A 27,608-nucleotide genomic window follows, 5' to 3' on the forward strand; every position below is an offset into this window, starting at 1 on the left:
TGTAAAAAAAATATATATATATTTTCCATTGGCTGCAGAGTTAAGCAAAATAATTCAATGGAGACCTCTACAGCGGATCTCAATTGATCCAAGGAGAAATACGTTGCACTTTGATCTGTGTAGATTGTTTATATCACTGGTTGCCCCCTAACACCAGAGGATTCATCTAAAGCATTATGGGTTTCTTAGTACCATTCCTACACTCTCCCCTTCTTGGCCCCTTGTCATTTTATTTACTCTCTTCCTTGCTGTTTTCTCTTTCTTTTCTCACCATCCTCTTCTTTAATAATCTATCCACATATTTTAGCACTAAATTTAGCACATGGTTGGTTCAGTGTTTGTTAATGTGATGTAATTCCAGTAAAATACAAGTTTAGCAGGCTAAGATTGCCACAAGGCATATGTATGTATATGTGTTTGTAGTATCAGTTAAGTTAATTACACGTAGCTAAGATACTGTTATCACTGTACTGACCAGGTGCAGGAATGTAAGAACTGGAATTACGCGTCCCTCTCCTTTGTATCAGATGAGCCACGTGGTTAGACCGGATGGATGAGTTTAGACTCTATTTATTAAATAGGTTAAGGGTATGTGTGGGTGTAGTTAATTGTGGGAGGAGCTACAGTGCTATATAAGGAATGTACTCTATGTATTCAGTACTCAGACTTTGCTGTATTTTGGTGACGCTAGTCCCTCTGAGTCCCGATCGGTGATCCAATAAAGAATCTCTTCCTTCCTGAAGAAACCTGTGTCCATCTCTCTGTGCTTGGCTTCCGTCAGTTTCTCCGGTATCATTTGGTGCATTGGCCGGGAAGCTCATCGTTCAACGGTAGCTGAGAGGCAGAGGCGTGAGACGGTCTATCTTTGCCCACGTTCTCTACGGCTGCACCCCTGAACTTCTGCGTGGACCTCCCTTCGTCTCGGCGCCACTGGTCTGTTGTCCAGGAGATCATCGGCCTCTACGTGAGAAGTGCTGGGGTGTCCCCGTCGATGAGTGTGAACTCAGGTTCAGGAACGAGGAGGTAAGACAACTGCTGTTTTAGACGGCAGGACCCACTAGGGGTATACCGATTGTGCGGTAGGCCCAAAGGGGTTTTGAATCTGTGTATCTGCCCCCTCTGTCGGAGGGAAGGAGCGAAGGCGCACCGCTCGATCGAACGCTCTTTAGTCAGACCGTTTGATTTGGTTAGTCAGGCGGGGTCCTGGTGTAAATAGCCCTAGCCGGACACCGGTGTCTTGTCTAGACTAGCGTTCTAGGGTGTATATTACGTTCGCTAGGTCGGAGGGACCGGGAGACTAAGCGGCGCCTGTGTAAATTCGGTTCGCTAGTTCTCATCCTATCTGGGCTAAGTGGGAAGGCGTGTAAATTTGGAACCCACTAGACTTTTGATAGTGCGACTAAGAGGCGCCTGTGTAAATTCGGTTCTCTAGCTCGCTATATATGTGGTGATTGGGCAGTGTGGCTAACCAAAACGGGTGTATATAGTTTTAGGTAGTCCATTCAAGGTACTGGCCAATAGTTTAGTTGGGAATTGTAAATGTGTTAACGATTGTTTTAGTAAAGTGTATATCTTGTTAGATAGCGCGAGCTCAGCCGTCTAGCGAGAGTGTTAATAGTGTGTTGCTGTATTATAGTGCACGGTACCATAACCCTGTATATTTACTGACATTATATAATAAGTACTAATCATTGTCGTCCATTGCATGTTTAACACCATAACCACTAATAATTGTATTGTGACCTTAACTTGTGCTTTGACCTATGCTAACCGTACTGTAACCGCTATTTGTAAAAGACGATGTTACTGGGGTGTGTTATAGACGGGTAATTCGTATATAGAGAATTATAGCGTGGGTGACTGTATAGTTACGCCAAAGGGCATAATATTGATTATATAGTGACTGGTGTAACAGCTGTGTGTGTACGGGAATTCCCTGAGTGTTTATTGTTATTGTGTACGTTTCACTTGGTAACCGTACCACGTGGTGCTGTTGCCAGAGGAAACGGGTGTGACTGTTGAATAGTACGCGTGTATAGTATTCGTTGTCGACGACGTTCCATTGTTAAGTATGGGTGCGTCGCAGTCAACGATTCCGGATCCCTTAGGATGTATGGTTAAGAATTTTAAAAAGGGATTCAAAGTTTGTGATTTTGGGGTAAAGATGTCTCCTGTACGTTTGGTCACTTTGTGTACTAGGGAGTGGCCTACTTTGGTTGCGGCATGGCCGCCACGTGGCAGTTTGGATCCAACTCTGGTACAGCGCTTACACGTGGCTGTATCGGGTAGGCCTGAACTTTACGGCCAGTTTCCTTATATTGACTGTTGGAGACAGGCCGTAAATGACTCGCCAAAATGGCTCCAGACATGCCACGAGGAGCAGTGTCGCCTCATGGTAGCTAGGACTTGCTCGTCCACTAGGACTGGTGTTAGGCCCATTTTGGACACGCCCCCTGAGTCCGAGATCCCTTTGCCGCCCCCTTACTTTCCGTTAAGAAGAAGTGACGCAAACGCAGGAAGTCCTGCACCCCTCCCCTCATTACCCTCATCCACTTCCGCTTCCTCCTCCAGTACAGGATCCACCCCCCCTCGTACTAAATCTCCCCTTCCGGAACCAGAATCCACCCCCATTAGAAACGAATATCCTGATTTGGCGCCACTTCAGACTTCCGGTCAAGCTTCATCTAGCTCGGCTCGAAGTGTTTTATTTACGACCTTTTCCCAAAACCGACCTCCCACATCCCCATACCCTATCTCTCCCCGACCGGAACCCATGACTGACGCCTCTCTACGTAGCCCCATCCAAACCCGACAGTTGACTGGTGCCCAACAATTAAAGCACTATCAGATGCCTCTTCGTCTGAATCCCGGGTCAGCTTATATCGATGCTGCAGGTCAAATGGCACACGCTGACCCAGTCTTCGTATATGTCCCATTTACCACAACCGATCTTTTAAACTGGAAGACCCATAATTCCTCGTATACTGAGAAACCACAAGCTATGACTGATCTGTTCACCTCAATAGTACAGACGCATAATCCGACATGGGCTGATTGCCAGCAGTTACTAATGACTTTATTTAACAATGAGGAAAGGACAAGAATAAATCAAGCAGCCATTAAAGCATTAGAGGATAGAGCCCGTGCTTTGAACCAAGCCAATCCAGCAGCATGGGCCGCGACACACTATCCCAACACCGATCCCGATTGGAACGTAAATGGTGCTGATATGGTTCAACTCAGAGCCTATAGAGACGCTATAATTGCTGGCATGAAAGCCGGAGGAAAGAAAGCCATTAACATGTCGAAGACAGTTGAGGTGATCCAGAAAAGCGATGAAGCGCCCAGTGTCTTTTATGACCGATTATTGGAGGCATACCGCTTGTATACCCCCTTTAATCCGGAAGACGCAGACAATTCCCGAATGGTTAACTCCGCCTTTGTCAGCCAAGCATACGGAGATATTAAGCGCAAGCTACAAAAGTTAGAAGGGTTTGCAGGTATGTCCATCACCCAACTAATGGAGGTAGCAAATAAGGTCTATATGAACAGGGATACAGAAAGTAAGAAAGAGGAAGAGCGCAAGATGCGTAAAAAGGCTGATATGCTAGCGGTAGCGATCGCAGGCGTAGATAAACGGGGCCCAGATAGAGGCAATAATAGATGGAGTAGGGAGCCTTTGAGTAGGGATCAATGCGCGTATTGCAAGGAAGAAGGGCATTGGAGGAACGAATGTCCGCAAAGAGAGCAGTACGAGAGAGACCAACCCAGGGCAGGCTACGGAAACTTTAGAGGTAGAGCGAGAGGTAGAGGAGGCCCCGGAGGGAGTAATGGTTATAGAGGGAGTAATGGGAACAGAGGAAGTGTTAGGGAAGACAGGTATATTCCAGCAGCGCAAAGGTCCCGCGATAGAGAAGGTAGGGACTTTGTAGGATTGGCTGACACTGTCATGGAGGACTATTGATACCGACCGGGCTCCATCCCCCTTGGTCGAGCGGAGCCTATGGTCGATGTATCAATAGGGGGGAAAAGGAGTGCGTTCATGATCGACACTGGTGCTGAACATTCAGTGGTGACTAATCTAGTTGCTCCTCCATCTGGAAGGACTATTACTGTGATAGGAGCAACTGGAAGAAGTGCTGAAAAACCGGTTCTTAAAAGTCGACTCTGTACATTGGGAGGCCACGTAGTAAAACACCAATTCCTTTATATGCCTGAATGTCCAGTCCAATTGCTGGGACGTGATATGCTATCAAAATTACAAGCGCAGATTACGTTCCTACCAAATGGAACAACATCCTTAAAGTTTAATGGACCTTCAGGTATTATGACTTTATCCGTACCAAAGGAAGAAGAGTGGCGACTTTATACAGTGTTGACTAGCCAAAACCCTAGGAGTGATGAGACATTGTTTAACATACCAGGAGTTTGGGCAGAGAACAACCCACCAGGACTGGCCCGCAATATTCCACCAATAAAAATTGAACTGAAACATGGGGTTTATCCAGTGAGCCTAAGACAATATCACATTCCGCAGAAGGCTAAGAAGAACATCCAATCCTATCTGGATAAGTTCATACGGTATGGTATCCTAAAATTCTGTACTTCCCCCTGGAACACCCCATTGCTGCCTGTTCAAAAGCCCGGTACAGATGAGTATCGACCTGTACAGGACTTAAGAGCAGTCAATGATGCGGTTGTTAGCATACATCCAGTTGTACCCAATCCATATAACCTGCTTGCTTTAATTCCGGGCGGGGCTACTTACTTCACAGTCTTAGATCTCAAAGATGCCTTCTTTTGCCTCCGAATTGCCGCAGAAAGCCAATGTATTTTCGCTTTCCAATGGGAGAACGCTGTAACGGGCTCAAAACGCCAAATGACTTGGACAAGACTGCCCCAAGGGTTTAAAAATTCACCTACCCTATTTGGTTCAGCTCTAAGTCAAGATCTACTGGATTTCGAGTCTATCCCAGGAGAATGTGTATTGTTACAATATGTAGATGACTTGTTGATAGCAGCAGTTACAAAAGAAAAATGTCAGCAAGCAACGCACGATCTACTACATATTCTCTGGAAGGCAGGATACAAGGTGTCCAGGAAGAAGGCTCAGTTGTGTTTGCCAACTGTCAAGTATCTGGGATTCCATATCTCTGAAGGTCAAAGGATTATGGGGCCAGAGAGAAAAGAAGCTGTCTGCCAAATACCAATACCCAAGAATAGAAGACAAGTGCGAGAATTCTTGGGGGCAGCAGGCTTCTGTAGGATATGGATTCCCAGCTATGCGATACTGGCAAAACCTCTGTACGCAGCCATCAAAGGTACAGAGCACGACCCCTTCTTATGGACCCAAGAACAGCAAACGGCATTTGAAGATGTGAAGAAGGCTTTGATGAGTGCCCCAGCATTAGGTCTACCTGATCACACACGACCATTCTACTTATATGTACACGAGCAAAGAAGAATGGCTGTGGGAGTATTGACACAGTACTTGGGATCATGGCAAAGACCTGTTGCCTACATGTCTAAGCAACTGGATGCAGTGGCCAGCGGACTTCCACCTTGTCTAAGAGCCGTAGCTGCAGCCGCCCTGCTAGTAGCTGAAGCCGATAAACTCACTCTGGGTCAAGAACTTTATGTACGAGTCCCACATGCAGTACAGACGTTGTTGGATTACAAAGGAAATCATTGGTTTAGTAACAGCCGTATGACCAAGTATCAAGCAATGTTGTGTGAAAACCCAAGAGTGCATTTAGAGACTGTAAACACCTTAAATCCAGCTACCCTTTTGCCGCAACCTACTGAAAGTCAACATGATTGTTTGGAAGTAATGGATGAAGTATTTTCAAGTAGACCAGATCTTCGTGATTTTCCCATCCAGAACCCCGATGTTCAATATTACACCGACGGCAGTAGTTATGTGAAAGAAGGGATCCGCTATGCAGGATATGCAGTGACAACAATAGACAAGGTGATAGAAGCTCGGCCACTGGCGAAAGGAACATCAGCACAAAAGGCAGAATTAATAGCACTAACACGAGCGTTACAATTGGCTGAAGGTTTAAGAGTAAATATCTATACGGACTCTAAGTATGCGTTTTTAACCACTCATGCCCACGGAGCTTTGTATAAAGAAAGAGGACTACTGAATTCAGAAGGCAAAGAAATCAAGTACGCAGCTGAAATCCTACAACTATTGGAAGCAGTGTGGGAGCCGAAAGAAGTCGGTATCATACATTGTCGAGCGCATCTGAGAGGAGATGGTGATGTAACCAAGGGAAATCGGATGGCAGATAGTGCAGCTAAGCGTGCTGCTGAATCAGGAAGACAGGAGTATGTGGGGCATATAGCTGCTCTTATACCAACTCCACTGTCCCAATGGACTCCAGTTTATACAGCTCAAGAAGAGGAGTGGTTAAAGACTGAACCGGGAAAGTATTTGGAGAACAAGTGGTATCAGCTAGAAGATGGAAGAATAGTCATACCAGCATCACTAGCGGTAGAAATTGTCCAAAATTATCACAACGGGACACATTCTGGGAGAGACAGTACTGAAGAATCTCTCAGGAAACATTTCTACATACCAAGATTGTCCAACTTGACTCAGGCCATTGTACGCAGATGTGTAACGTGTGCTAAGAATAATGCAAGACAAGGACCAGTAAAGCCACCAGGAGTCCAGTTTATGGGGGGACTCCCCATGTCCGATCTACAAATAGACTTTACAGTAATGCCTAAATCGGGTGGACATCGTTACCTGTTGGTAATTGTGTGCACCTATTCAGGCTGGGTAGAAGCATGTCCTACTCGTACAGAGAAAGCAGGAGAAGTTGTAAGATTCCTGCTACGAGAAATAATACCCCGATATGGACTACCCTGTTCTATAGGATCGGACAATGGTCCAGCTTTTGTTCATCAGTGCCTACAACAACTGACTCATATGCTTGGTATAAAGTGGAGGCTTCATACTGCATATAGACCCCAGAGTTCTGGTAAGGTAGAGAGAATGAATAGAACTATAAAGAACCAGTTGGCTAAAATGTGTCAGGAAACCCAACTTAAGTGGAACGTTCTCTTACCCATAGCTTTATTGCGAATCCGCAGTACCCCTACCAGAAGGATGGGCCTCTCTCCTTTTGAAATCATGTATGGGCGACCACCTCCCGTACTTGGTAACTTAAGGGGGGACTTGAGTCAGTTGGGAGAAGGAATTACCCGGCAGCAGGTTGTAGAGTTGGGTAAGACTATGGAGGAGGTACAGAAATGGGTACAAGATAGATTACCTGTGAATATTTATCCCCCTGTTCATAGTTATCATCCAGGAGACCAAGTGTGGATTAAAGAGTGGAATAATGTACCGTTAGGGCCCAAGTGGAGAGGTCCTTATGTTGTTCTTTTGTCTACCCCTACAGCGATAAAAGTAGCCGAAGTAACTCCGTGGATACATCACTCCAGGGTTAAACCAGCAGCAGTCGATTCTTGGCAAATTACAGCAGATCCAGAGAATCCCTGCAAGATCCGGTTGAAACGCACTACTCAGTCGGAGTAACGAGGAATTATTGTGGATTACAAATTTTATTGTTACAGGTGTGAGTGAGAAGGCCATAATAAAGCCTGTCCGCTTACCAACACATAGTGTATAAGCCAGGAAAGTCTCGAAGGGACACCTGTGAAGACGAGCAGAACTCCATTCCCTGCAGCCCTCACATCCTGGAAGCTGAGGTTCCATCGCACGGACGAAGACTGAGGATGACGGCGAAAGATGTGCTTTTGATTGTGTTTATTTATATGTGTTTTTATATTCAGGAAGGTAGAGGTACCGACACTCCTAGCTGTGAGGTATGCATTAAGACTACGAGAACAGGTAACCATATTTCCCAAACCCTAATTTGGCATTCACAATACGAATGTAAAGGAGAGGTATCAAGATGTAGATACCTAAATATAGACTATAGTGTGTGCCATTTAGGAGTAGGAGAACCTAAGTGCTTCAGTCCAGAGTATCAACCTCGTACAATTTGGTTGACTCTCAGGAATGGAGATCCTCAGGGGACCCTAATTAATAAGACGGTGTTAGAATCCGTACATTCTTCAGGTGTTCTGCTATTTGATGCATGTAAGGCGATATCAAGTGGTAGAAAACCGTGGAATGTATGTGGGGATCTTAGATGGGAGAGGACGTATGGGTCTAATGATAAATATATTTGTCCCAGTAGTAAAAATAAATATGTGAGTCCTAGATGCCCAAATAAAGACTATAACTTTTGTCCATATTGGTCTTGTGTGGGGTGGGCGACTTGGGGACAGACAGTAGATAAAGACATGATAGTGACTAAGTTGCCGACTAGCCCTTATTGTAAGTCTATGGAATGCAACCCAGTCCATATACTTATTAATAACCCCGACAAGTTCCTAGATAAGTATGGAAATTTATTTGGGTTTCAGATATACGGGACGGGTTTAGATCCTGGGACATTATTGTTTATAGGAATAGAGACTGATACGGTATCCTCCCAGACTCATCAAGTATACCATTCCTTTTATGAAGAGATGAGTATAGATAATAAGATCCCCCATAACGCTAAAAACCTGTTCATTGACCTAGCTGAAAGTATTGCCGGTAGTCTTAATGTTACCAACTGCTATGTGTGTGGAGGTACTAACATGGGAGACCAATGGCCTTGGGAAGCAAAGGAGGTAATGTCCGGTTCTGAGGCAGTTGACCAACTAATATCTACACAAGCCGATTATCATTTGAGTGTTAGAGGTAAATCTGAGTGGAGATTAAAGACCTCCATCATAGGTTATGTTTGCATAGCAAGGAAAGGAATAATGTATAATACTTCTGTAGGAGAATTAACTTGTCTAGGGCAAAAAGCTTATGATGATGATACTAAAAATACAACTTGGTGGTCGGCTTCAAATGTCTCAGAACCATCTAACCCGTTTGCTAGATATGCCAGTTTAAAGGATGTGTGGTTTGATTTATCCATCACATCTACCTGGAGAGCCCCAGCAAATTTGTACTGGATCTGTGGTAAGAAAGCCTATTCGGAGTTGCCACAGGACTGGGAAGGGGCATGTGTGTTGGGTATGCTCAAACCATCCTTCTTCTTGTTACCGATTGAAACAGGTGAGACTTTAGGTGTTAAAGTGTATGATGTGAATCATAGGAAGAAAAGGGGACCCTTAGAGATAGGCACCTGGGAAGATAATGAATGGCCTCCCCAGCGTATCATAGATTATTATGGGCCAGCCACGTGGGCAGAAGATGGTACCTTTGGTTATAGAACCCCAATTTATATGCTCAACCGTATTATAAGATTACAGGCGGTGGTTGAGATTATTACTAATGAGACCTCACAAGCACTCAATCTTCTAGCGAAGCATAATACCAGGATGAGGACAGCAGTGTACCAAAATAGATTAGCCTTGGATTACCTTTTGGCAGTAGAGGGAGGTGTATGTGGGAAGTTTAACCTGAGCAATTGCTGTCTTCAAATAGATGACGAAGGGCAAGCAATAGCTGAGCTTACTAGCCATATGGTTAAACTAGTGCATGTGCCTACTCAGGTATGGAAAGGGTACAATCCAAGTAGTTGGTTTGGTAGCTGGTATGAGTGGTTTGGAGGGCTTAAGGCAGTGGTAGGTGGAGTCCTACTGATTTTACTGTTGTGTCTACTCCTACCGTGTCTTATACCCTTAGTAGTTAGGTCTGTGCAAAGCCTGATAGGAAGTATAGCAGAGAGGAAGGCTGCTGCACAGATAATGGCGATATATAAGTATAAGGCTCTAGATCAAGGAGAACCAATGCAGGAAGATGAGTGTTAAAAGATTCACATCATAAGATAAGTCTGGTCTGGTTCATGGTAACCTGAGGTATATGCAAACCAAGGTTAAGTGATGCCTCAAGTAATTGTGAAATATCAGAGGCATCAAAGGGGGGAATGTGATGTAATTCCAGTAAAATACAAGTTTAGCAGGCTAAGATTGCCACAAGGCATATGTATGTATATGTGTTTGTAGTATCAGTTAAGTTAATTACACGTAGCTAAGATACTGTTATCACTGTACTGACCAGGTGCAGGAATGTAAGAACTGGAATTACGCGTCCCTCTCCTTTGTATCAGATGAGCCACGTGGTTAGACCGGATGGATGAGTTTAGACTCTATTTATTAAATAGGTTAAGGGTATGTGTGGGTGTAGTTAATTGTGGGAGGAGCTACAGTGCTATATAAGGAATGTACTCTATGTATTCAGTACTCAGACTTTGCTGTATTTTGGTGACGCTAGTCCCTCTGAGTCCCGATCGGTGATCCAATAAAGAATCTCTTCCTTCCTGAAGAAACCTGTGTCCATCTCTCTGTGCTTGGCTTCCGTCAGTTTCTCCGGTATCATTAAGGCAGTTTTTGAAGGAGACCAAAGCCCTTTACAGTGCCCTTCATTTCAGCAGGATTAATCTTAATTACTCTTCTCTAGCACTTAGCAGTTAGCCACTGGGAATCTCTCACTCTTTTGTTTAGTATTCTTGTACATCTTATTTGTGTTGTTATTTGTATTCAATAAATGTAAAATAAGGTCAAAAAACAAACTAGCAGTCCTTTGTCTTACCTGGACAAAAATTGGTTCCTCATTTGCAATAGCTGCAGATGGTATTTCCAGTTTTAGCCATGGTGGTTTCTTTCTTTGTAAACTGCTTGTGCTGTCCCTCCGAATATCAGTCATCATTAGTGTTACTTCATAAACCTGCAGGAAAGCAGTATTGGAAAATGTGTAAAACTTTAATAATTGAAAAAAACACCTAAGTATTTCTGCTAGAAACCACATTTTTCTGCTTATGCATTGTAAACAAGTCCAGTTAGACTTAAAGTGGCACTGTCACGCTGAACTTACCTTTCCCCAATCGCTTCCTCTTCTCTCCCTCTTTCAAGATCTGTTCTTCATTTCTTCCTAACTGCTCTAGTTTTCTTTAAAACATAAGACAAAGTAGGGACTATTTTCTTATTCTTATTATTTGAATCAGAGCGCTCTGATTGATTGGTTGGTTTAAACCAATTCTTGATTGGTTACTTGCAAGGCTCAAGAGTTACCTATCAGACCACCATAGGCGTGCGCACAGGGTGTGCCAGGTGTGTCCCTAATCCCCGCGGCACACCTATGGATTGAGTCCTGCAGGAACTCCGTTCCTGCAGGCACTCAGCGCCCTCAAATGCCCCCCTTCCCCCCGTGTTCCCCCTGTCACGTGTGTTCCTCCCCCCTTCCCCCTCCCCCCCAGTCAGGAGCCTGTCTTTATCTCAGCCGTGGCGAGGGAGCTGTGTGCTGTCTGCTCCCTCTCACCGCACGGGCAGTCTGCTGTAGCTGGGAGCCGGAATATGACGTCATATTCCGGCTCCCAGCTACAGCAGACTGCCCGCGTGGCGAGAGGGAGCAGACAGCACACAGCTCCCTCGCCGCGGCTGAGATGAAGACAGGCGCCCGACCCACTTGACCCCAGGGACAAGTCCACACCAGCTCTCCAGGTAGGGAGACTGGGTGGACATTTTTTTATTAAAAAAAAATCATTTGAGAGTGTGTATATGTGTCAGTGTATGTGAATATGTGTGTCTGTGAATGTATGAGTGTGTGAGTGTCTGAATGTGTGTGTGTGTGTGCATATATATATATATATATATATATATATATACACACACACACACACACACACACACACACACACACGAGTGTATTTTTATTTTATTTTTTCATTTCTTTATTTTTCATCTTGACAAAAATGGCAATATGACAGTGGTAATATGGCTTGTGCAAAAGCCCATAAGATCGCAGTACTGATATACATTGACACATATATAATACGTTTAAGCATTACATCTCATATCCTCTGGGTTGGCTCGTACCGCCATTTGTCAAGGTTTTTAGTTTTTTGGTTAAGAATAACTACAATGGCATTGTTAGTTCATTTTGTCCTAACAGTTGCAATTTTGCGAGGCACTATAGGGGTGCAGAACAATAGGGGTCTTTAATCTGTCATGCAATCTCGTTCCCCTATGTCCCAGCTTAATAGGATAAGTGCTTGTCTCAACAGAACAAATTGCGTACGGTCGGCAGTGTACACTAGATCTGAGTCCAACGGTACTAAACATACATCATTCTTTCTTAAATCGCTTATAGTGTAGTAAGGTAGCGTTTGTGTCATGAGGGAACTCTGTCTACCGTCCCTTGTGGTTCGACCCTGGGCCGGCCAGGGGTTCTCCAAATTGCTATCAAACAAGGTTCGGGACTCAGTTCCCCCACGATATTGTGAACCAAGGAGAAAAACAAAGAGAGAGAAAAGAAGAAAAAAGAGAGGGGATAGAGGAGGCAATAGAGAGGAGGAAGGAGGGGGCAGGGGAGGGTTGTACGTCAGGTCAGAGCGATGTGAAGTTCTGTGGGTGGCATCCGTCTTTTGTAGGCCCTCATCTGGGGTCGTCTCTAGCTTAACCCCTTAAGGACACATGACATGTGTGACATGTCATGATTCCCTTTTATTCCAGAAGTTTGGTCCTTAAGGGGTTAAGGGGGTCGGCTATGTGTCGTATCATCCGAGAGGGCGCTGCTCTGCCACGGTTCCCACAATTTGTCAAATCTGGACATTGAACCTCTTACCCGGGCGGTCAAACTGTCCATTAAATACACTTCTTTAATGTTGGAGAGTACCCTTTGTATGGGTACTCTGTTTGTAGCCAGGTCAACGCTACTGCTCTCCTAGCAGCTAGTGTGATCTTATGGATCAGTTTCTGTTCCAACTTCGTCCAGTCATCTAAAGATCTGTTGAGTAGATATGTCCAAGGGTCTAGTTTGGGCGCTCTGTGGAAAATTCCATTAATTAGGTCTTGTATTTTTGTCCAGAAAGTCTGCACATGTGGGCATTCCCACCACATGTGGATATAAGTGCCTCTGAGGCTGCATCCCCTCCAACAAGTATCTGTCTGTGTTAGTTTCATGCGGTGTAGTTTGGCCGGGGTGGTGTACCACCTGAACATTGTTTTTAGGGACTGTTCTTGAAGGGAGACGCAGATGGATACTGCATTATTTGCTTCCCAGATTTCCCTCCACTCTATCCCTTCCAGGACCTACCCCAAGTCCTTCTCCCAGGCATCTGCACAGGCTAGGGTACCCCATTCCTTTGTTTCTGAGCATATGTGTGAGTATATCGTGGTTATTAATCCCCGCTGTGCGGTTTCGTTAAGGCACATACTTTCTAAGAAAGTTCGTGGCCCCCTAGCAGCCTGTTGCACCTGTGGGTGTTATACGTAGTCCCTAATCTGTAAGTACCGAAATAAATCTGTGGGGGTGAGGTGCGCCAGCTGTTTTAGGTGGTCGAAGGTGACCAACTGGCCGTGCTCAAACATATGGCATATCCTCTGCAGTCCCACTTTCTCCAGGTTTGTGAAATCTCTCGCTACCATACCAGGGGGGAAAGCTCTGTTTCTCAGGATGGGGGTCAGTGGTGACGGGGAGGATGTTAATTTATATTTGTGAGCAGAGGCGTCCCAGATTCTCAGGGCGTTAAGTATGGCTGGGCATGTAGTCCGTAGGATAGGCCTATCTACCTTGGGTACCCAAATGTGGTATTGAGGAAGGTCTGCACCTGTCAGGAGGCATTCCAGGTCCACCCATCTCCTCGCGTCCAAGGGCGCGTGCCACATGGCCACTTGTGCGAGTTGCGCGGCTAAGTAGTAATAGTATAGGTGTGGTAGGCCCAACTGTTTCTGTCTGTACATGATATTTCTGGAGATCCTATGCCGGCGGTTATGCCATATTAAGTCTCCTATTGCTTTTTGTAAGTGAGCTAAGTCGGATTTTAAAAGTTTTGTGGGCAGTGCCTGGAAGAGGAATAAAATGCGGGGCAGGATATTCATTTTAACTGCGTGTATGCGCCCTATCCAGGAGATGGGTCTGTCTTGACACGTTTCCATGTCTTGTATTAGGGCTCGTATGAGCGGGACATAGTTAAGTTGATGAATTTTGTTTGGGTCGCCTGGCAGTTGTACTCCCAAGTACTTTAGCTGGTCTTTTTTTTTTTTTTAGTGAACAAGTCGGTCTGCACCGTCACAATAACGAGTGCAAGACCATGCAGAAAACTCAATGAAACAGGTTACATACGGTATTAGTCTTCATGAGTTGTCATTGGTTTCATTTTGCTGCTTCAGCACATTTTTATATTTAAAAGGTATTACTGCTTATCTTGTATGAAACAGCGTTGGCATAGTTATGAGGAACAAAACAGAATAGAAAAAAGCATTTTTATCTTAAAGACAGAAGCTACGGTCCTATATATGCTTAATCACTTATCAAGACGTATTTTAACCAAGGTTGTAGCGAGTACTTATGTTCGTTTCTAACAGGCTATAAATATCCTAAGCAGCCTCAATGTTAATGAGTGTTTAAGTACGGAGTATGAGATTTGCGAGATAAGAACCTGCTTGAAAATAGAGATTGCATGCTGTAAGTGCCATGGGAGACACCTAGTCTAATGTGTGGCTAAACCAGATAAATTTGGCTGCTAGACTGACATTAAGGTTGTTATTTATAAACAGAAGTATATACTTTCCAGTCTTATGGAGTACAAAGCTTTTGCCCCTTGTGTGTCAGTCCTGGATAGGGTATTCTGCGTGTCCGTTTGGTACCCGTGGTTAGTGCTCCAGGGACACTGAGCTGTAGATTTGCCTGTGTCCCTTTCAGCCAAGTCCCTTTGGAGGTATGCCTGTGGAGCCCGGGATCTCCGTTGATTTGTCAGGGTCTGATGTTGGGAATGTGGTTTGCTTCGCTGCAGGTATTTAGCAGATTGCTGCTTCTTGCTGGTGTGAAATGGTGTCAGTGGTCTCCTTTGAGCTGCTGCTCTGGTCTTTTGTGTCGGTTTGCGGGCCGGGGAGAGAGGTTTCCCCCTCCGGCGCCATCTTGAGGCCCTATTCAGATGGAGGCCTGCAGGGCGTGTGGGCTTTTTTCAGGTGACGCCAGGGTGTCTACTGCTTGCAGGTTAGATTGCCTGTCAGAGCAGGTCCCTTTGCTCGTTCTGTGGTGTTCTGGTCATCGGGTATCTCCGGGCCGCTGCTCTGGGGAAGTTGACTTGCCACTAACCCCCGCTGGTCTTCAGTAGGGAGAGACCGTTGTCCCGGCAGTCCTGCTTGCCCAGTTCGTCCGTGCCACCCTATATTTGAGTTGCTGCGGGAGTTAGCTCTGCCCTTTGTGGAGGGATCTGCAGGCAGGGGCTGCTGTCGCTGGAAGCACTGTGAGGTGCAGGGTTCTCCCCGTGCTGGCGGCGCACGTGGCGTCCGCCATTTTGGAGGCAGCGGGCGGGTATCTCATCTTCAGTTGCGGCCTCTCGATCAGGGTCGCCGGGCGTGGACCGGGATCACCCCCCCGGCCCAGAGGGGGGGGGCCGGGGCCGGGACCGCCTGTGTGCAGTGTGGCTGTTGGGCTCCGGTAGGCAGGATAGTGGAGCGGCGGCCGTCCACTCCACTCACCGCCAGGGAAGTTCCCGCTTGTTGCCGCAGAGTTCTCCCCTCCGGGGGACTAGAACTCAGGGAGTAAGCCTCTCCCCGGTTCCGGTAGCCCTCCGCCAATGTGGGTCGCAGTCCTGGGTGAGTTGAGTGCTTGGAGTCTTTCTTTTAAGCTTGTAAGTGTACTCGTTTGCAGGAGCTGAGCTGTCCTGCGACCGCTCTGCTCGGCGGCCCGGCCCCGCCCCCCCAGCTGGTCTTTTACTATGGGGATGTTGTAAGAGTTACCCAATGCCGCCGTGTCCTCCGCAGACAGGCCCAACGGGAGGGCGCTGGATTTTTCTAGATTTGCCTTGTAGCCGGAGAAAGCGCCGAATTGTGTGAGGACTTCTTGCAGTGCTTCCAAGGATTCCCTGGGCTTCGTAAGGGTCAGTAGGACGTCATCCGCGTACGCGGAGATGAGGAACTCCTGACCTCCAACTTCGATCCCTGTTATTCGTGGGTGTTTTCGCATGGCCTGTAGGAGCGGTTCCAGCATAAGCATGAACAGTAGCGGGGATAGGGGGCATCCCTGCCGTGTCCCGTTTCCCAATCTGAACGGCTTTGGCCCGGTTCCGGCTATCTTAACCTGTGCGGATGCGTGTTCGTACATTGCTCTGATCGACGTCACGTAGCGTTCAGGGAAGCCTAAGTGTTCCAATAGATGGAACAGGTAAGGCCATTCTCAGCGTCTATGGAGACCAATAGTGTCGGTTCGTCGATGGTCTTTTGTCTCCAGATGAGATTGATGTTTCTTCTGGTGTTCTCAAATAGTTGCCTGTCGGGTATGAATCCTACTTGGTCCGGGTGTATCATCGTTTTTAGCGCGGGGTTGAGGCGGTTTGCTAGGATTTTTGCCAGGATCTTGAGGTTGTGGTTAATCAGGGAAATAGGCCTATAATTTTCGGGTAGTAGAGGGTCCCTGCCCGGTTTTTGGAGAAGGATAATGTTGGCCAGGGACATCTCGCCTTCTGAGCTCCCGCCATCCATAAGATTGTTGAAAAGTCTCTCCAGTTTTGGTGAGAGTTCCACTTTGAATGTTTTATAATAGGATCCCTCAAAGCCGTCCGGTCCTGGGGCTTTGTTGCCTTTGAGTTCTGCGATCGCCTTGTCTATTTCGTCAACCGTAATAGGGTCATTTAAGAGTGATGCCGTAGCAGACAGGAGTTTTTGCAGATCGAGGTCTTTCAGGAAACTGTGCATGAGTTTTGTCGCATCTTCTTGGGAGGAAGGGTTCCTGGTTGTATGATTGTATAGCTTGTTGTAGTAATCTGTGAAGACCTGGGCTATCTCAGGCGGGGTACTCTTGATGGAACCATCTGAGTGTTTAATTGTGGTGATAAGGGTACTGTTCTGTCGTGGACGAAGGGTCCTGGCCAACAGCGTGTCCATCTTATTCGATTTTTCATAGTAGGTCCATTTGGTCCATGACATGGCTTTAGCAGTGTCATCCAGTAGGAGTTCCGAAATGGAGCTTCTGGTCTCTCTCAGTTGTTCGAGGAGTTGTGGGGTTGGCGCCGTCTTTTGTTTTTGTTCGATTTTCCTCAGGTCTCCCAAGAGTTGCTGTAGTTTCTTCATCTTTTGTGCTTTTTTCCTAGTTGCCAGTTTAATGAAAGTGCCCCTGATGACAGCTTTATGAGCCGCCCATATGATGCTTGGAGACATGTCCTCCGATTCATTCGCGATAAAGTATGCTTGTATGTCGTTGCGCAGTTCTGCCTGTGTGCCTTTGTCTCGTAGCAGGTAGGAGTTCATCCTCCAGTTCCACGGTGATGCTGTGCATAGGTTGCCCAAGGTCAGGGAGACGTCAGCATGGTCTGAACACGTAATGGAACCGATCTTCAAGTCCACCACTCTGGCCATGCTGGTGTTGTTCACTAGGAAGTAGTCTATCCTGGAGTAAGTCCCGTGGGGGGCGGAGTAGAATGTGAAATTAAGGTCGCCAGGGTGTTGAGCCCGCCACACGTCCACTAATCCAGTGCATCGGATAAAGTCATTGACCAGCTTGTCTTGGCTCCCCCTGCCCTGTGATCTCTGTTGGCCCGCTCTGGAGCTCCTGTCTGCGGCTGGACACGGCATTAAAGTCTCCCCCCAGTATGAGCATGCCGTAGGGTAGGGCCTGTATCTTAGTGGTTAGGTTCTCCCAGAAGGAGGTGTCGGGTGTGTTAGGGGTATAGATATTGATCAAGTGGACCGGGTGCGAGTACAGGGTACCGGAGAGGACTATGTATCTCCCCTCCGTGTCTATCTCCGAGGACAGTACGTGGATCGGGCACTTGCTGTGTATGAGAATAGCCACCCCATTACCCTTGCGGTGTGATCTAGCTTCATATGATGTGGGGAATGTGCGATCTCGGAGACGGAACGCGGTGTTTTTGGAAATGTGTGTTTCTTGTAGGAAGGCTATGTCCGAGCCAAGTCTCTTAATTTCCCTGAACATCAGTCGTCTCTTTTTGGGGGCGTTTAGTACCTTAACATTAATAGAGGTCAGTTTCAAGGCCATCTTTTCAGTCTAGTATTGTGCCTACCAGCGTCTAGAGGTCTCCCAGTCTGTCTAGTCGGGCCACCGTCAGAGTGGACGGGTGACACCTTGCTGAGACTTCTGCCGCTAACCGATCCTGACGAACGGAGAAGGGGAAGCAGGGAGGGGAGGGCGAGGAAGAGATACAGTGAAGAAAGAGGGAAGAATAGAGTCGATTGACTGGTCTTACCCGTCACCAGTCCGGTGTGGGGTGCGGATCCCGGATCCATATTCCCGAGGTGAGGGGGTGTAGAGATCGGGTTCCTGTATCGTGGGGGTGACCACACCGTGTATAGGTCGCCTAAACGTGCTAAGTGGTTAATTATGACAGGATATGGAGGGGAAGAGTCACGCCCTGCAGCCTTTAAGGGTTTCCCAGGCGGTGAGCCAAGCGGTGAGCCCGCGGCGCCACCCTGGCCGATCCAGTTTTTCGGGGTGAGTGCCGCGTTGTGCGTGGTCTTCGGGATGTGTGAATGTATCCTATCAAATCGTGGCGGAGGTGCTCCAACCGTATGGCTGGGCGCCGTTGCTGGGGGCGTAGTTATCAATACCTGAGATTTCGCACACACTGTAGAAACATTACATAGCATAACCATATGTTCTGTTTACATAAGCAATATATAACAAGGCTTGAACATGGGTATATACACATGGCTGCGCCCCCATCCCATCGTAGTTGTCGCGTCACTGTGGTCTGCTAAAGTAGTTGAGTCTGCGAGCCGTCGTTGGGCCGTTAGAGTGTATATTTTTTTGGGGGGGGGGGTTTCCCACACTTTATTCCCCAGGACTTTATTCTCCCCTTTCTGCTCACGCAGAACCGGTGCTATCTGAGTGCCGGCTCTGCTCTAAGCCTCCATGGGCCGGCAGGGAGATCAATGATCTACCTCACCAGCCCACAGCAGCATGGAGGGAGGCAGGAGAGGACCCGGGGAGCTCTAGACAGCAGGGTTCCTCTCGCGAGATCTGAGCATTGCCACAGGCTAGAGTTCACTCTCCACTGGACCACCAGGGATGGCACATGGCAGTCAGGATCCCCCCTCCCCACATAAGGTAGGAAGGGAGGGGGGGATATTTACTAATCTGCCCCCACCTCCACAATCCCTCCAAACATACAGCACCCACACACACACACATACAGCACCCACACACAAACAGCACATACAGACATACAGCACCCTCACACAAACAGCACCCACACACACACAGTACACTAACCATACCCTCACAAACACACACAGCACCTTTACAAACACACAATATCCTCACACACAGCACACTAACAGCACCCTCACAAATACAAGACACCCACACACATCACACAAACAGCACCCTCACACACACAGCACACTAACAGGACCCTAACACACACACACACACACACACACCCTCACCCACATAGCACACTACCCTCACACAGCACACACACACACAAAACAGTGTGTGTGTGTGTGTGTGTGTGTATATATATATATATATATATATATATATATACACATACACACACATATACATGTGGCGTGTGTTTGTGCTTTAGGGTGCACACCCTAATTCAATAGGCTGCACACGCCTATGCAGAGCACCTTTATTGCTTGGTTTAAACCAACCAATCAGAGCGCACCGAGTCAAATTACAGGGCGTGGGAAGGCTTTATAAGCATACTATTTTCTTATGAATCTCCTTTTTTGTGACCAATGGATTATATATTTTTATAACCATCAACCATGTTCAGTTATATCCAGCCTTGGAAGAGTCAAAGAAGCTTTATTGCCATACAGTGAAGGGAAAAAGGATTTGATCCCTTGCTGATTTTGAATGTTTGCCCACTGACAAAGAAATGATCAGTACATAATTTTAAAGAGACACTCCAGGCACCCAGACCACTTCTGCCCATTGGAGTGGTCTGGGTGCCAACTCCCACTACCCTTCATCCTGCAAGTGTAATTATAGCAGTTTTTTATAAACTGCAATAATTACCTTGCAGAGTTAACTCCACCTCTAGTGGCTGTCTACTTATAACTTATAACTTTTTTGACATGCATTTTTTTGTTATTCTGTCTCTCACTGTTAAAATACACCTACCATTAAAATTATAGACTGATCATTTCTTTGTCAGTGGGCAAATGTTCAATATCAGCAGGGGATCAAATACTTTTTTCCCCTCACTGTAAATATACTTTAACCAATCTGCTTCAATAGTTCCATATCTTTGGTTTTCTTCAAGAGTGCTTTAGCTTTCATAATATATAGAAGGGAATGTACAACTATTTTTTCTTATGTATAGCAGTTAAATTGAAAAACGTTGACAATGAGTGGAACTTCAGCATGGTGCCGTTTCAAATGTAGGAAAATTGCCTCCATCCTTAAGGGGTTATGTTATAACTATTAATATAAAATTTATATAGTTCCAACATATTCTTTACAATTCTAAATTGGGAAATCTGACAAGTAATTTACATACAGGATAGAATACAGACAAGAGGTTAAGAATGTACAAAAAAGAAACAAATAAAAATATGGCGCTAAAATAGTAAAAAGAATGGCAAGCCCTCGTGCAAATGTGGCTTAAATCAGACACTCCCCTCTCTCCCTGGTCCTCCACAAAATCAAATATGCCTGGCTCATGGACAAATTGACAGCTATAACTAAGGGAAGCCTTAAGAAATTCGAAAAGGTATGGGTGCCTTGGCTGACTAATGATTTGAGCAACTGAGATAGACGATGAGGTGGGCATGCAGAATTTAACCTCCGCCTCTAAAGGACCCCCTCGACGACCCCTTGGTTCCTGCATCTGCGTCTCTGCATATCCCCCCAACTTATAAGGGAATGGCACATCGCCCACCCCCCATGCCACTCAGAGGATGGTGATGGGGTCCGAGGCCTGCCAGCCACTTCCTTCTCTCTTTCTGTTCCATATTCTCTATTACTTTTTCTTTATTTCTCACTGAATAGGTATCTACGCGATACTGATGTCACATGTATATGTAGGTGTTGTGACCTTTATCGGCAAAGCAACACAGTCCTCTAGGGTAACAGGTATAGAACAACAGTCTCTTATGCAAAAATGGTGTGGTTTATTTACAGCGTGCACAAAAATCCATGTAGCAATCAATTTGTTCAAAACTGCAGCACAACAGAAAGGAAAATCTATAAACAAAATCCTAGCTCAAATTCAAGCACTAACTAAACATAAAGTAATGTCCCTTACAAAACCAGGGTAATAAACTACACAAATCAACAAAAATAAACATTGGTTTCACCAACCTTTAGCACTTTGTTTGGTGCTGCTCTGCACAGACCTGCTCTCTCTGCAGGTCAGATTGTATATCTCTCCTTTCTGCTCGGAGACCTGCTAATTAAAGCCTCAGCAGTTGCTAATAGGGCAGGTGAATGAGTACAGACTATAGAGGATTCTGGGTCCTAGATACCTTCCTTCTATTACCCTCCCATAGACTCTGTCACAGTGTATATATATATATATATATATATATATAACAAAACACATTTTCTCTAAATAATGCTCTCCCTTCTATATTTTCACTTTCACTCTAACTTCTGTCATTACTATTGTGAAGAAAATAGACTTTTGTTCGGTATTTCCTTCTTTGCTCGTGCTTTTTCCTGCAGTATTGTATGCATATTGAATCTATTGGTTCAGTAGTTTGAAACTACCACCCTCCTGGCTCATTAACTTCAAAAGAACCGTGTATTAAGTGCTCCCTGGGTGGCCGCTGTTCGTATAGCCGAAAGGCCACGTGGAATAGAAAACGGCGGCCATCTTGTTCGCACGAGGGGAGTCAGCGGGACTTGGTCGTCGAGTGTCTGGAACTAAAATCGGACACTCAACCTCACGAACCACCGCTGAAACTACCGAACGCCTGCTTCCTTTAGTTGCCGAACAGCCAGGAGAGCGCCATTCAGTAGTTTTGTTCGTACGGACAAGGGGAGCAATCGCTCCTATGAGCCAGGAGTATCCATTCGGTACTTTGTTTTTTACCTTTTTCTGAATTGACCGACCGCACATGCTGAATTTGTGGAACTGTTTTGGGCAGGAGCCTCGTGTGTGGTCGGTAAAATGTGACTTCCATACTTTTTAAGAACCCCTGAACCAATCTGGGTGAAATGTGGATATGTTTGTCCCCCAGATCGGGGCTATCAGGGGATATGTAATTTGTGGGGATACCTTGTGTGGAAAGGGGTGTTCCAACTTTTGGGGAAATTGTGTGCCCTCTGCCTGGAGATAATTGATTTACTCCTTAACTTATCTCAATATCTCCCAGGCAGAGAGAAGGCGGGTATAACTGTAAAACTGTATGGTGATTGGTTATTGTCTTTGTTTGCTGTGGGAGGTCCTCTTGCAGGAGGATTTCTCATAAAAGCCAGTGTGTTTTCAATAAACTTCATTCCTGTTACACCCTTCATGAAGTCTAGGCTCATGTTTGGGGGATATTCTATTTGCTGGGGAGAATCGTCTTGGAAGCTGCATTCATCTACACTATTCCTCTACTCCCTGCTGCAGCTATAATCACTTATGCTCAGCTATTGGAAAAGGAATAGAAGACCGCAGTACCATAACCACTGCAGGTCTTAACAACTATAATATCCCTATCCTTCTGTTCACCTGTCCCTGGTGACACCATCTTTATTTCTCCAACTTTTCTCCCATCCCTATTCATCCCAAGCACTCTACGTATACCTTTCCAGCCTATCTCCACCAAGTCCTCCCAAATCCTCTATATACATGCCCTCTTACAAAACTTTCAAATCCTACTCCCACCTTCACTTACTTTCTACCCTTCTGCTCCTTGCAGCTTGTGATGTCTCTCCAAATCCCGGTCCCACCTCGGCAAATCCACTCAAGGAACCACACCAATCTCATACCCAGTGCATGTTACTCGTCCTCTAAATCCTCCTTCAATACTGCCCTCTGGAATGCACGCTCTGTTTGCAATGGTTTGGTGCTCTTCGACTTACCCACAACCCACTCTTAATGTAAAGGTAGTTGTGTAGGGTTTCTACTCTCATCTCACTGCTCCATCAAACCTCTACCCACCTCCCTCCCCCCTCTCTTTCTCATCATGTGAAATTAATTTGATTTGCCTTTTAAAACCCATCTCTGCTAACATTGCCGTTATTTATCACCCCCCTGGTTCCCCTCTCCTCTTCCTTGACCACTTTGCTGCCTGGCTACCCTACTTCCTCTCCTCTAATATTCCATTCCTAATGCTTGGGGACTTCAATATTCCCATTAGCCCACCCTTGACTTCAGCAGCCTCTAAACTACTTTCAATTACTTCCTCCCTTGGGCTATCACAGTGGGCTAATTCTCCCACCCATGTAGCTGGAAATACCCTCAACCTGTGTGTATATGTGTGTCTGTATGTATGTATGTGTCTGTGTGTTTGTCTGTCGGGGGGGTGGGTCATGGATCAGTTCCACTCCAGGGCCCCATGAATTGTGTGTATGCCACTGCCAATGTTTTTTTTGCTCGTTTGTTAGATTATTACCCTGGTTTAGTAAGGGACATTATGTTTATGTTTTTAGTAAGTGCTCAAATTTGAGCTTGGATTTGTTTGTAGATTTAGTTTTCTGTTTTGCTGCATTTATGAACAAACTGATTGTTTCTTGGATTTTGTGCACAATGTAAATAAATCACACCTTTTTGCATAAGAGACTGTTGTCCTATACCTGTTACCCTAGAGGACCGTGTTGCTTTGCCCAGGAAAAGTCACAAGATGGTGGAGGATACCGACATTGAAGCACATTTATACAGTCTGTGGGCAGTGGTGTATTTTGGTTTTGTGCTGCCCTAGGCATGACTAAACCTACACCCCCCTTCCCCCAATCTAAATGTGTCCCACACTTAAACTCCATCACTTCTCATTCTATTTAAGCTCCACAGTTTCCTCTTTTAGCTCCACCTCTTCATCTCTGACCTCAAACAGCTTGTGAAAGTAATCTTTACCAGTACCATCTTTGCCCCCAAACAACCGTACAGTGCAAGCTTTGTTCCCAACCAGCTTATCAGTGCCATTTCTGTCCTCAAACAGTGTATCAGTGACATATTTACACCCAAACAACTTGCCACATCCATCTATGTCCCCAAACAGTTTGCCAGTGCCATCTGGTATATCCGGTATATGACCGAGGACCCGACATCAGGAGGAAGCCCAGCAGCTTGCCCTTTACGCTGCCGGGTGTGAGGCCCCTCCAGTCTGCTCAGAGAGCCCGCCTTCAGTCTGCAGCTCCGTCGGGTGTGAGTTGCAGACTGAAGTGTCTTGCGATTCTGGAGATTGTGAGACTCCTATCACGTGGTCTGCAGCTCACACCAGGCAGAGCTGCAGACCGGATAGGAGGCCCACTGACCACCAGGGAGCCAGGACACTGGACCACCAGGGAATTTTTTTTATTTATTTTATAACTCCTCCTTCCCTCACACTGCCACTTGTCACCCCTTCACAAAGCCCCATGTCACCCCCTAACTCTGTCCCCGGTCACCCCCTCCCTCCCTGACACTGCCCCCTGTAGCCCCCTCACTAAGCCCCCTGTCATCCCTCCCTCCCTGACACTGCCCCGTCTCCCCCTCCCTCAGCCCCCTGACACCCCCTCCCTCAGCCCCCTGTTACCACCTCCCTCTGCCCCGTCACCCCTTCCCTCTGCCCCGTCACCCCCTCACTAAGCCCCCTGTTACCCCCTCACTCTGCCCCCTGTCACCCCCTCACTAAGCCTCTTGTCACACCCGCCTTCCCTTCCTGTTATCCCCTCACACCCGCCTTCCCTTCCCTTTCTGTTATCCCCTCACACCCGCCTTCCCTTCCTGTTATCCCCTCACTAAGCCCCGCCACACCTCCCTCCCGTCACACTGCCCCCTGTCACCCCCTTCCTCAGCCCCGTCACCCCTTCACCCTGCCCCCTGTTATCCCCTCCCTCCCTGACACTGCCCCCTGTCACTGCCTCCCTCAGCCCCCGTTACCCCCTCTCTCCCTCCCTGACACTGCCCTCTGTCACCCCCTCACTCTGGCTCCTGTGACCTCCTCACTCCCTGACACTGCCCCCTGTCACCCCCTCACTCTGGCCTCTATCACCCCCTCACTCCCTGACACTGGCCCCTGTCACCCCCTTACTCTGTCCCCTGTCACCCCCTCACTGAGCTCCCCTGTCACCCACTCCTTCCTTCACTCTGTCGTCCCCTCACTAAGCCCCCTGCCACCCCCTACGTCCCTCACTCTGTCCCCTGTAGCTCCCTCACCAGCCCCTGACCCTCCCTTACTTTCCTCACTCTATCCCTGACACCCCCTCACTAAGTCCCCTGTCACTCCCCTCACTCAGCCCCCGTTACCCAGCTCCTTCCCTCACTCTGCCCCTGTCACCCACTCCCTCAGTCACCTGTCCCCCCTTCACTCTGCCACCTTTCACTCCCTAACTCTGTCCCCCCATCCCTCTGTCACCCTCCTCCACTCTCTGTCACGCCATTTCACACTCTGTCATTCCCTCCAGTCACGCACAGTCACCATTCCCCACACACACACTGTCACCACACTCCCAATATCACCCCTTTAAGTCTGCCACACTCACTTTAACCCCTCCTGATCCTTTCACACTCACCCCTTCACTCAAACCGCACTCCCCTCACTCTGCCACACTCCTCCCCCAAATCCTGCAACATTCACCTTTTCTCTCACTGTTACGCTCCCCACTCCTCTTCCTGTCTCACTCCCTCCTCCAACCCTGCCACACTCACTCTGTTGCATTAACACCTCTTATCCAGTCACACACACCCATTACTCTGCCACACTCACCCTGTCAATTAACCCCCTTAATCCTGTCACATTCACCTCCCCTTGCCCTGTTAAACTCACTCCAATAATGCCATTTACACCCCAACCCTGTGACACTCACCTCCACAACCAAGCCACATTCACCCTGTCACATAAACAATTTAATCCTGTCATGCTTACCTCCCCTCACACTGTAACACTTCCTCCTCCAACCATGTCACAGTTGCCCTCCCTTATTCTCATACTCACCCCCTCAACCCTATCTCATTCTCCCCCTCATCCTGTCAAACTTACCCTGCCACAGTTTCCCCTTTTCACCCTGTCACAGTCACCCTTGAAGACAATCATCATACACCTAAAGTTATAAAACATAGCTTCACCATTAGAGAAAATGTATTGATACTTACCGTAATTTTCTTTTCCTGGCTATTACTCATGGCAGCATTTAACATATGGGTTTAGCTCCTCCCTCTAACCCTCAGGACAGGAAACACAATCAATTAAACAATTAGGCCTACCTTCCCCTAGTATAATAGGTACCCCAGTATCCTCCACACCTCAGTCCAGTAACAAGACAAATAAACCAAGAGAGGGTGGGAGACCAAATGCTGCCATGAGTAATAGCCAGGAAAAGAAAATTACTGTAAGTTTCAATACATTTTCTCTATTCCTGGCTAATCATGGCAGCATTTAACATATGGGATTCCCAAAGCAATAACCACTCAGGGAGGGTAAGTCATGCTACAAAAATTGTTTAATATCCACTTAAGGCTTATAAGAGTTCAAGACCGATAGGCCAAACTCTGAATCAGAACGAGATGAGACATCCACTCTGTAGTGATGCAATCTTGAACCGTGGAATTACACCATCGTGCAAAGGCTTCCCATAGCTTATGGTAAGTAGAAGAAGTAGAAGGATTCCTAGAACGTAACAGGGTTGAGATAACCTGGTCCGAAAGGCCATGTTCAACTAGAGATTTCCTCTCAATAGCCATGCATGGAGCCTGAATTTGTGAGGCTCCGGATGAAACACTGGACCCTGAATCAGCAGGTCTTCCGAGACTGGAAGCTCCCAAGGCAGGTCCTTTGATAACCTCTGTAACAGGGGAAACCAAGGGCGACGAGGCAAGAAGGGAAGGACAGCTATCACCTTGCAATGATCCTTGGAGATCTTTTTTAGAACAGCGTGGATGAGGGGAATTGGAGGAAAGACGTAGGCCAGATCGAATTCCCATTTGATGGATAGAGCATCCTGAGCAACCGCCTTTGGATGGTATCTCCTCGACACAAAGCATGGAACCTGTGTATTCCGAATAGTCGCCATGAGGTCTACTTGGGGAAGACCCCACTTCAGGACCAACTGAGCGAAGATCCTCCTGGAAAGTTGCCATTCTGAAGCTTCTATCAGGTGTCTGCTGAGGAAATCCGCTAATACATTCTCCTTTCCTGGGAGATAGGTGGCACAAAGGCCACATGATTCTGAGCCCAGGTCATAATGGGACCGATTTCCCTCATCAGGGCTACACTCCTTGTCCCTCCTTGATGGTTTATGTAGGCAGCAGACGCTTTGTTGTCCACTCTCAACTTGACCCAGGAATGCCAGATGACTTGTTGAAAATGAAGAAGAGCCAGAAAGGTAGCTCTTAGTTCCCTGATGTTGGAAGGCAAGCATTGGGTTCTTGGAGGCCATTTTGCTTGAAAAAACAGATTCCCTAAATGTGCCCCCCATCCTGTCAAACTGGCATCTGTCGTAATGACCACCCAATCTATTTCCAGCAAGGGGAACCCTCGGGAGA

At 46.8% G+C, this 27,608-nt stretch overlaps 1 protein-coding gene across 3 annotated transcripts in view; it reads right to left on the reverse strand.

Moving 5' to 3' along the window:
- The window catches only part of RHBDF1 (rhomboid 5 homolog 1), an 864,530-nt gene that overhangs the window by 796,766 nt on the left and 40,156 nt on the right, over positions 1-27,608 (reverse strand). For all 3 annotated transcript variants that reach the window (XM_063430225.1, XM_063430226.1, XM_063430227.1), the window contains exon 2: positions 10,613-10,747. In XM_063430225.1, the coding sequence (XP_063286295.1) occupies positions 10,613-10,729 (117 nt within the window). In that variant the 5' untranslated portion in view covers positions 10,730-10,747. The remainder of the gene's footprint in view (positions 1-10,612; positions 10,748-27,608) is intronic.

Source organism: Pelobates fuscus, chromosome 8 (genome assembly GCF_036172605.1).
Source record: "Pelobates fuscus isolate aPelFus1 chromosome 8, aPelFus1.pri, whole genome shotgun sequence".
Taxonomy (NCBI): domain Eukaryota; kingdom Metazoa; phylum Chordata; class Amphibia; order Anura; family Pelobatidae; genus Pelobates; species Pelobates fuscus.